The sequence below is a fragment of the Phoca vitulina genome, unplaced genomic scaffold (genome assembly GCF_004348235.1).
Source record: "Phoca vitulina isolate PV1807 unplaced genomic scaffold, GSC_HSeal_1.0 scaffold40, whole genome shotgun sequence".
Lineage (NCBI taxonomy): Eukaryota > Metazoa > Chordata > Mammalia > Carnivora > Phocidae > Phoca > Phoca vitulina.
This window is the reverse complement of record NW_022589743.1, coordinates 25319458-25330280: the sequence shown is the minus strand read 5'-3', so window position 1 is coordinate 25330280 and position 10823 is coordinate 25319458. Positions and strand designations below refer to the sequence as shown.

Below are 10823 nucleotides of genomic sequence, written 5' to 3'. Positions count from 1 at the left end.
CGTTCAGGGTGGTATGGCCGTAGACTAAATAAATAAAATCTTAAAAAAAAAAAAAAGAAAAGAGCATGGCCGTTTGGGAGTCAAAGGTGGATAGGAGAGAGGGCATTTCATCACAAAAGAATCCTTGAAGAGGTGACTTGGGAATGTGGAAAAAGAGTGGGTGGAAGGAAGAAAGTTGCAGGACGGAGACAAGTCAGTGGATAGCAGGGGTCTCAAACTCAGATGCCGACAGGGGCCAAGCAAACAACAGGAATGAATGAAATGCTCCACCTGTAACTGGTAGAGAAGGGTGGGGACTGTGGTGACTCAGGTTTCACCAGAGGGGTAGCCTGGGGTGGGGGTGGGGGGGCGCTGACCAATCTGTGCCGCTCTGACAGAGGGGATCCAACATCTGACTTTTTAAGAGAAGCAGAAAATTCAGATTTTATGTGACACTTCTAGGTTGGGCTGTTTTTTCATTTTAATTGCGGTCTCAACATCAACTGCTTTCTAAACACTGGCAACTAATTCAAGTATTCTAAAACACTCTTGAGGCCAAAGTCACGCATTCACAGATACAGCCGGTGGGCGGCCAGTATTCAGCTTCGGAGAGATGCTGCTCAGGGCTTGGGGCCCCAAGCAAAGAAGTCTGAACGATGATGGACACAAAATATGTTATTTATTGTCAATTTCTGCAAAGACACATTTAAGCAACAAAATATACATTTGTCGACCTTTTAGAATTTGTTTTATACATTAACAAATACAATGTGCTACCATAGCAATAAATTAAATGTACATTATTTACATTACATAGGCAGTCAGGGTCTACGAATCACCTCCTCAAGAAGAGGAAAGAAAGAAAAGTCATCATCACATGGATCATCATTTCCAAGCTACACTTCTTAAGTTCTATCACACAAAGGAATCTCTTCACACTAGAACATCGGCACTCCCCGGGCCGGAGTGTAGAAGGGTAACGTCCATGACGGGGGAGAGTTGGCATACATGCTAAGGAGCGGGAAGGAGGAACTGAGCGTTCCGAGTGGAAATATTACAAAATCAAAGATGATGGCATATAAATTCCAGTCTTCCAGCCAAACACCCTCTCCCCAGGGCTGGTAAGGCCCAGGACAGAGCCATTGCCCCAACAGCCTCTCACTAGGCAGGGCTCCGCTGTCCTTGGCCCTAGTGGGGGTGGTCTCCGTCCTCCCAAAGGGGCCGATGGCCCAGCTGAGAGGAGGGAGTTGTGGGGTTGGGGTGGGCGAGGGGCTAGTGTTACCACTAACTAGAACGCTCCTTGGCAGCCTTGGCAAACTCCACTGACCCACTCCCACCTTGCAGAGAGGGAGCTTGGGGAGAAGCTGTGGGTCCCTGCCAGCCACCTACTTGACCCCTGGCCGTTCCCCCACAACAACCTGTCTGTGTTGACTCAGAATCAAGTGAGGAAGGTAGTGTTTGCACTGGCACCTTAACCAGTCAGGGTAAGAAAGTGATTCTGGCTCTCATCCTACCACGGCATGGGAACCTGCACTTTTATTAGCCACCTTTGTTTAAGGATCAGGGAGAAGAGAGTTTTCTTTTACCACTTTTCTTCTGAACTTAAGAAGGGGAAACTGAGGGCTAGTTAACTGCACTCTGCCCCAGCCTCCACCCCCATTACAGACCAGAGCTGAAGACCTGAGGTTACCAGGAACGGTCCACTGAAAATCTCTTTCCCTCCTTGTTTTCTTTGCTCAAGCCGCATCCAAAACCCCAGGGCCCTCACTGGAAAACTGAGTGCATATCCCTCCTGATGAAGAGAAGAGACTGAAGTCCCACCTTGACCGTAGACAGCTCCCAGCCAGGGCCCAGGCACTAGCTAACTGACTCCTCCGAAACTCAGGGCCCCAGCAAACGTAGCCACCCGTTCACCTGACCGTGTAGGTGGCACCGAAGAACGGGCCCTGGGTTGTGGGTTCCAATCCCAGCTTTGCCACTCGTTGGTTGTGCGACCTCCAGTGAATCATTTCCCCTCACTGGGGCTGAGGTTTCTCAGCTGGATGACGATATGGATGGATTAGATATCAAAAGGGGCCCAGAAGGCTTGGACATTGAGATGAGGCCAACAAGGCTGAACCACAGAATATTTTTCACTCATCATTTTCCATTAATTAGAAACTCTAGCTCAGATCTTCTATCTCAAGCTCATTCTGCATCTGTTGTTAAGCATCAACTGAGCATATGGGTGCCCTGCAGAGCCCGACCAGTATGGTTTCTTCCACAAGTCAGGCACTTCCCAGAGGCAGAGACGTGTCCAGATCACAAGCAGGGTGTTTCAAATCCCAGCATGAGCACCGTCAGGATGAGTCTGGTCACAGGGACCAAGGAGACTTGAGCAAATATTTGAGCCCCAAGACTGGGCGCAGCAATAAAAGGAAACTTTGGGCCAGAGCAGATGCAAGAGAATATGGGGGAAGCAGCCTTCAGGAACCCAAGCTGCCTGCCCCATGGTCCAGAGGGGTGAGATGAGACTGTCTACTCCCTGTCCTCCTCGTCCCCCTCAGCCCTAGGACCTCACGGGCTGGTCATGTATACTCTAGAAGCCATAGATGGGCTGGGCTTTCTGGAGAAGGTAAGACAGGACCCAGAGAGAGGGACATTTCAGACCCTGCCCAGCGTACCCCCAGTAGCAAACAGAAGGTGGAGACCACTTCTCAGGTCTGTTTCGTAGGGAACAGGCCTGCGCCTCCCAGTGTCCCTGGACACACCCAGCCATCCCGGCCCCTGGCTCAGAGGCAGGGGATGAGCCCTCCCAGGAGGTGGGGGCTGCTGAAGGGGCAGCCGGAGCAGGGGAGGAGAGCACGTATGAGGCTCCCAGGAGGGACAGGGTGGGGACAAGCTGGAAACTCCAGAGGACCCCCGGACCACAACACAGCACAGCACAACCACCAAGCAGCTATAAATACCAGCTACCCGAGAAGCAAGCCAGAACCCGGAAGAGTTGTGTGTTTTTGTTTTTTTCTTTTAATGCAGTTTGACCTTCCAAGTTCCTCCCAAGAGCCAGCCAACAGAACGCTGCCAGAATCCGCAGACCTCGTTCCAGCAGTGAGTGCTGCTACGGTGATTTTTAATAAAAGCTAAAGAGACGCTTGTTGACCTTCTCACTGGAAGAAATTTTACCGGACTAGTATTTTAAGTAAACACGTTTCCCAAATAGTGAGGGGAGAGGTCCACCCAGCCCGCAAATAGGGTCCCACAACATCCACATGGGTGAGAGACGAAGGATCAAGGTTTTGCCCTAATGGCAAAAGCAGCGGGGAAACGGTCACATCAGTCACAGACAAGTAGAACGTTGACACGACTGCTTTGACTTCGGAACAGGCCCGGATCCCAATGCAAATAAAACATTTGGTAGAAATCCTTGTCATCAGCTCACGGAAGAAGGAGCCCAGCCTGAGGCACCGGGGCTATCTGGTGTCACAGGGCCCCACTCGCACCCCCAGGGCTCTGCAGACGGTGATGGGCGAGACGCAGGGAGAGGGGGCCTGCTCCTGACAGTGAGCTGGCTCTGGCCAAGGGGGCAGGGGGCAGGCAGCCTCTGAACCGCATCCAGCTGGGGCCCAGGTTGTAAAACTCCCGCCAACGTGACCACTGCCTATGGACCCGTGGGTGAAGGGGATCGGGGGACCAAGCGCCAACAAGGCCAGAGGGCACAGCAGCTGGAAAGAGCCCCCAAGGTAGCCCTGTTCCCCCCCCCCCCCCCACAGATGCCAGGAGCAGAAATCGCAGAAGGACGTCGCTCCTTCCTCATGCCTACCTTCCACGTCCACATGTCAACCGAGGCGGACAGGTCACCCCCCACCTCCCTGGCTCTGACCTAAGTGGTGGGCCGAAGCAACTCTTCCACGAGCCTCCACCTCCAGCGGGGACCTGATCCCAGCCCAGCCAAGGCCCCACCGTTCTCCTCAGCCAAGGCCCCACAACACAGCTCGCCAGCTTGCTCTTCCTGAATTCCTTCCTGCTCCGGGCCGCCCACCCCTCCTTGGGGAACACGTCTGCTCTGAGGGGAGAGACTGGCCGGGGCTTCTCCCACAGCAATGGCGTGGGGCCCCCTCCACACACGCACAGCTCTGTCTCGCCTCCGCTGCCAGCACCCGGGGTACACTGGGCTCAGGGACGAGGCAGCGCTGGGCCCGAGGGCGGCAGATGGGCCAGAAAGCAGCTCCTGGCGCAGAAGCACACAGCTGTGGGAGCAACGCCGCTGATTTCCAGCCTCATATCATGGAGGACGGCTACAGATCTTGGTGCCTGGAAAAGTGGTCCCTCCGCCACCACTCACTGGGTTTGCTGTGCCTGTCATGTGCAGGACACAGTGCTGGCAGCCCCCGCACCCCACCTCACCGCGCTCTGCCTCTCCAGTCTCTGACCCAGTCCCCAGGACCCAGATACCCCTTGCCCAACTCTTTCCTCTGTGCACAACGCAAGGTGACGGGTGAGCCAGACACACATCACAGGGGCGGTCGGGAGCAGGGAGAGCCTGGAGGAATGAGGCCTCGTCCAGAGAAGGAGAGTGCTTGCAGGGTGCCTTGGCAAGGGGACAGGTAGGACACGGGGACAGACAGCTGGTCTGGTGGGCAGGTGGCCGGTGGGGCAGCAGGACTGTGACGGTCAGAGTAGTGGATGGCACCCCCAAACTGCTGGAATAGGAGCCTTCTCCGAGACAGAATCGGGGCTTCCCTGGAGGAGAAAAGGAGGGAGAGGATGACCAAACACTGCGTAAGGAGAACGTGTGCCCGTGGCGACAGCCCACTGAATGGGCTTGGGACGCGAGGGCCAAAGACAAGGGTGCCAGACATTAGGCAGTGTGAGCAGTTGGGCATAAACGCTGACGTGGTGCACAGAGGGGGGTGAAGGTGAGTGTCAGAATTGCCATGGTCTCTTCTGCTTTTTCACAGGTTTATATAAAGTGGGCGGAACTCTGGCCCCTGCTTGGTTCTCACCGGCCGCCGCCGAGCCGCATGGCAGGGAGAGGGCTGGAAACTCAAATGGCTCTTTAGGAACTTCACCAGCAGGAGGTCAGGCCTTGGTGGTGGCAAACCGGACCCAGGCCCTGCTCTGCTGAAAACCACACACTCCCTCAGCTGAGAATGCTGAGGAGGCTGGGGCATCTCTGAACATGCAGAGAGGACACATTTCAGCCCAGAGCCCTGGCCGAAGACACAAGGAGGGAAAGGCTTCCAAGAACAGGGAGACAAGGGGACAAACTGAAGGATCCCCTGTCTGAGGGAGGAAGGCCAGCTCTGGGCTACTACCCCTCTGCCTGCTGGAACCGGGCTCCTCCCACGGCAGGGAGACCGACTCAGTGAGTCTGGCCCAGTCATATCGGGCAGCCCTTCCCGTCTGCACCCGAGGCCACCTGCGGTTCTTCTTCCATCCAGACCCGGGCCCCATCACAAGAGGCTTCAGGGAAGAGGTGAGCAGCCCTCCCCAGCTCAGGATCCCTCTGGCCAGTCTCAGGACATGAGGACCCTGATTTTAAAGTGGACACACCTTCCCTCGTGGCCACAAGACAAACACGTGACCCACCTTTGACAAGCGAAGGACTCCTCTTTCACATTAGTGACCCTATTTCAAGAAAAACCCACACAAGAGTTATAAGCAACCAGACAACATAATCCCTGCCGACTGCGGCCCCTGTGCGCTCAGCCCTCAGCTCTCTGGGGAGCTAGGGAAGGGACACGGGGCTCCAGGAGCCGAGAGTGCCCAGCTCACAGCTGTGTGCGTCCCAGGGTGTGACTAACACAGGGGGTGTGGCGGGGGCGGCTGGCAGCCCCAGGCCAATGCCTGCTCCATGCGGGGACTGCAGCATCACCCCCAGATCTGGCCAGAGCTCTCCTTCTCCCAGTGGGCTGTGTGAGGCACCCCCTTCCTCCGGCCCCCAGGAAGGACAGCTGGCTTTGGGAGGGGGCTGGGGTGGGATGCGGGAGGCCATGCCCTCATGCCCCTAACCCTTACCGCACTAGAGCTGCCATGGCTGAGCTTGTCAAAGCGGAATTTCAGGTTTGACCTCGGGGAGTTTCTGCTTTTGGCATCTAGGAAAGAGAGAAGTGTCCATAAAGAGTGGGCGGGGCTGCAGAGTCACTAGGGCTGGGGTGGTGCGGGGGGACCTCTTCCCGCCCCGGGGCACTCCAGCTGACCTGCAGCAATTTGTCAGAGCCAACTCTTTTTTTTTTTTTTTAATTTTTTTTTAATTTTTTTATTGTCAGAGCCAACTCTTAAACCTTGAGAAATTTTTAGAAATGTCAGCTGCTTGGTAAACCCAGGCATTTTTTTAAAAAATAAACTACAGAAGCTTCCAACTCAATAAATCCTATTCATCAAATATAATAAATACTCAAAAGTCCTCGCTCCCCAATTATTTCACTGCACTTGACTACTATCGGCTCTCGTCGGGTGACTTATGTCCACGGCGCCTGCCCGGCACTTCCTCCCCGCTCGGCACAGCGCACTGTGGGCCGGGGCTCAGCCGGGGCCGGGCACTCAGAGCACGGAGAGCAGCGGCTGCTATAAAATCAGGGCCTGGCTTCAACTAATGCAGAAAATGTTAAGAAATACAGATGAAATCTGAAGACGCGCTGCGTCCGTAGCCATTACATTAGGACGGGTACAAACACCGGAGCCGGTTCTGGTCCAGCACTTGAGAACTAGTATGTGATTCAGCAAAGAAGCTGCTTATGTCCCTGACGAAATATCAATCATCAGTCACGTCAGAACTACACCTTGTTGGTCATCTGCAACTTCCAGTCGTCCACAGATACAGAGGTTAGACAAACACCAATCGGAGCGCTTGGCGAGAATCAACTGGCAATATGGGACTTAGAATAGAGAATTCCAATGTATCGTTATTTATATCCGTAAACGAGCGTGTGCGCACGTGCAAGCGTGTGCGGGAGAGCTGGGCCGGGAACATGGCCAGCACACCACTGGCAGAGGGGCTGCTCGGCTTTCTGGCTTTCCTCTGCCCTGGGGGAGTCTACGGGTCAGCACACTCCAGCCGGAGGCTGCTGGCCCCTTCGGATCAAGGGGTTCCAGCCAGCATGGTGAGTCACTCTCAGTCGGGCCTGCCAATCCCCACTCAGGGCTCCGGGCGCCCAGGTGTGACATGACCAACGGTCGGGGCATCAGAGACTACGGAAGACTGGACGTCAGGCCCTCCCAGGGGACCCCCCTCTGCTTGGCCCTGTCTCTCCCCAAAAGCAGCCAAGCAGCTCACAACAGGTTCCCAGAGGTCTGCAAACTGACCCCGGTCCTGCGAGTCCCCAGCACGGCCTCCGTGAGGCTGGCAGCAGGAGGTGGCCAGGGTTCACTACTGTGCGGGGACAGGGGTGGAGAGCAGGAAGCATGGGAGGGGGTCCCCAGGCCCGTTCAAGGTCCCCTTCTGCCCCGGGTGACCTTCAGCTAGTGGCAGACCCTCTCGAAACCTGCTGCTACTCAGAACCTTATTTGCTTTGGTATTTATTTAATACCAAGTAGGAGCCGCGCTTGCTTACAGATTCTTTCATTCATTCCTTCAATATTTAATTAAGCCTTATTTTTTAAAAATCAGGGTATTTATATTAGACCAAAGAGCCTGGGCACTTGGGGGTTTTACAGATGGGGAGACTGAGGCTCAGAGGGGTGAGCCTGTCCTTGCCACAGCCAGGGGCTGAGTGAAAGGAAGCCCGTGAACTGGCTCTCTCTGTGTTTCTATCATCTGACTAGAGTTTCTCAGCCTCAGCCTATTGACATTTCCTGCCAGATAATCCTGTGCTGTGGGGGGCTGCTCCATACTTTGTCAGATGTTTAGCAGCATTCCTGAGCTCTACCCATCAGATGTCAGCAGCACACTCTCCTCCTACAACCATGAAAACCAGAACTGTGTCTAGATATTGTCAAATGTGCCCTGGGGAGCACCATTAATTACACTATTGTTTTATTCCTGTTATTTAACCTAACCAACATTTAGGTTAACAGTTCTAAAGTCTGACAACTAAGCTCATCTAATCTTCACACAACCAACCACGCAAGGTAGGAACTATTCCCCTCCCTCCATCCTTTGCTTGGGGAAACTGAGGCACAGAAAGGCTCAGTAACCTGCCAATGTCGCATCACTAGTAAGTGGCAGATGAAGGATTTGGACCCAAGCTCCACTGTCCTGCACTTGCCCCGCCTCGAGGGCCGGACACCAAGGCTCTGATTTCTGGGTAACGGTGCCCCGCCGTACCTACCGTGCACGTCCCCTCACGCTCCAGCCCCTCCCCCCACCCCAGAGCTGCCGCCTCGCACTCTGCCTGACCGCAGGGGTCCCAGAACCCCCAAAGGCCCAGACTCTTTGCTCTCTCTGAACCCCCACTACTGAGTGGAAAATTCTACCTCCTTGACATCTCTTGAATCTATATCCTTCTCCCATTGCTCCAGACAGCCCCGATCCACAGCCCAGGCACCCCTCACTGCTCACTGTGACCCCTCACTGATCTCCCTCCCTGCGTCCACTCCCCACCAACCCCGTCTACTCAGCCAGCTGCGGCCACCTAGTCCGGACTGCGCTTCTCTACGTAAAACCCTCCAGTGGCTTCTCTCGCCAGCAGAACAACACCCAACTCCTTGCCAGGGTCTCCGTGGCGGCCCCAGCCTGGTGCCCCATCTGCCTGCCGTCTCCTCTCACACCTGTTCCCTCTGCGGACTGCAGCCCAAGGAACCATGTGCGGTTCCCTCCACCTGCAACACTCCCCCCACTTCGTACCCTTGCCCTTGTCACGACCATCACTGGGGCAGAGGCGGCCCGCGTCAGTGATGGGGTGCGGCAAAAGGGCCTCCACTTTCAAATCCCAAGTCCTCTACCAAATCACTGAACTTCTGGAGCCTCAGTTTCCCCATGAGTAAGATGATAAGAACACAGGCATCTCAAGGCTGATGAACAGATGAAGTGAGCTAGCAGAGCTCGAGGGCCTAACGCTTTGGGGCTGGAGCGGAACGTGCTTGGTTCGGTGTGGCTGAGGCGCATGCCCACGAACAGTGGTCACAACACAGCCCCTGCCCCTCTGGCCACAGGGCGTGCAGCCCCAGCCGCCACTGACCTGTCGGACTCCGGCTCACGATGATGGGGGTGGCAGGTGCCCCCGGGCTGGGGCTTTCGCTGCTCGGGGACGGGCTGTAGACAAACACCTCCTGCTTGAAGGGCGAGGTCGTGGACGGCTGGCTGCTCTGGGGAGAGAGGCCGGGTGAGTGAGGCCAGCTCCGTCCTCAGTGGCCCCACAGGGCGGCCCGTGCCACGGCAGGCCTGACACCGTCACTGCCCTCCACTTTCCACGTGGACCTGATCTGGCTGCCGCCCCCAGAAGTGCCCCTGACCCTCTCCTCTCCTGCCGGGAACCGCATGGCAGGGACCCCATTCAGGCCTCTGGCCCTCTGGCTGTTCCTGTATCACTGGCAGGGAGTGGGGACAGCTGACTGGCCCACCTCCTTCTTGTTTCCATACTCCCCCCCCCCTCCAGAGCCCGGATGGGGCTCCATCCACAGCAGCTAGTTTGATGCACACGGCAGGTGTCCGGCTGGGCCCAGGGCACCCCTCCCTGCTCCCCAGGGTTGGGTGGAGCCACACCTACCCCACTGTCACACTCCTCCACGGCCTCCCCCTCCCCCGCTGTGCTGCCGAAGCTGCTGGTGCTGGAGGAGGAGCGGGAGATGTTAGCTCGGCCATTCTCCTTCAACTTTACGAAGGGCCTGTGGGGAAAGGAGCGGGACAGGCCTGGTCACTCACCAAAGCCCCCCCACCCCCACCCCAGGCAGGGCAGACCTGGCAGGGACTGAGCTTGCCCACCAGTGACTCCCCGTGCCCCCTGCTGGCTGGCTGCTGTGTTCTGCAGAGTTCTCCAGGCAAAAATGCAGGCTCTCAGCAGAGCGCGCATTCCAGGGCTCCAAGTGGCTAAAGCCAGCCCTGCCCCCACCCTCGCTCTCTTACTTCTCCTTGTTGGGGCAGATTTCTGGAGAGCTGGGATTGGATGAGGCCTCAGACTTTATCTCTTGAGAAGAGTGTGCACCATCCGGGGTCTTGGGGTTGCTGGATGCACTGTCACTAAGGAAAGAGAAATAAAGAGGGGTGAAGCCATGTGGCCAGCCACTACACCCCCATCCCACCCCCAGGCCTGATACAGGCCCAACCAGCTCTCAGCACCACAGGGCCTGTGGGGTCACGGCACCCCCTGCCAGAGCACAGCCACCAGGACCTCCACTCCCCTGAGCCCCACTCTAGCCACAGCGGACAACAGGGTTTTCTGCTCCATCAGGGGCTACCTTAGGCTCCTAGGCAAGTCAAAAGCGATCAAGCAAGAGTCCTGGCCCGATGCCCCCAAGCCCACGTCCACTCCCCACCTATGCTGGCCATCCCACCTGGCAGAGCTCTAAGTCAAGAGCAGGCGGGTCTATGACGCCCACTCCCACAGCAGGGAAATAACCCAACGCACGTGGACTCCGTGGCGGGGCTGGCAGGGTCACCGTGCATAACACCCTTCACACAGGCCATAATACGAGCTCCCTGGATCTGTGTGACGAGGTGGCTGGGAAGGGCATCTTGGTAAACGGGCTACTCTTGGCCAAGGGCCCAAGGGCTTCCTTCTCTTGGAGTTTAACAAAGACCATGTACTGACGCCCACAATTTGTCCTGTGCCCCCTGGTGGGGACAAGATGGCCTTGTCTTCAACACAGTTTTTTTTTTTTTTTTAATTTTTTTATTGTTATGTTAATCCCCATACATTACATCATTAGTTTTAGATATAGTGTTCCATGATTCATTGTTTGTGCATAACACCCAGTGCTCCATGCAG

General features: G+C 56.0%; 1 protein-coding gene across 2 annotated transcripts in view; it reads right to left on the bottom strand.

Annotated features, from left to right (window-relative positions):
* Positions 1-635: 635 nt before the first annotated feature.
* The window catches only part of LOC116647635 (rap1 GTPase-activating protein 2), a 69714-nt gene continuing 59526 nt past the window's right edge, over positions 636-10823 (bottom strand). Inside the window, exons 16-21 of one of the 2 annotated variants that reach the window (XR_004302356.1) lie at positions 9962-10075; positions 9606-9723; positions 9078-9199; positions 5977-6053; positions 5548-5586; positions 636-4698 (exon numbers count right to left, since the gene is read on the bottom strand). Coding sequence is in view for 1 of the 2 variants with exons in the window: in XM_032429149.1 (XP_032285040.1) it covers positions 5578-5586; positions 5977-6053; positions 9078-9204; positions 9606-9723; positions 9962-10075 (445 nt within the window). In the remaining variant the exon portion in view is untranslated. Of the gene's footprint in view, positions 4699-5547; positions 5587-5976; positions 6054-9077; positions 9205-9605; positions 9724-9961; positions 10076-10823 lie in introns of both variants that reach the window. The other variant, XM_032429149.1, reaches the window with a different exon arrangement.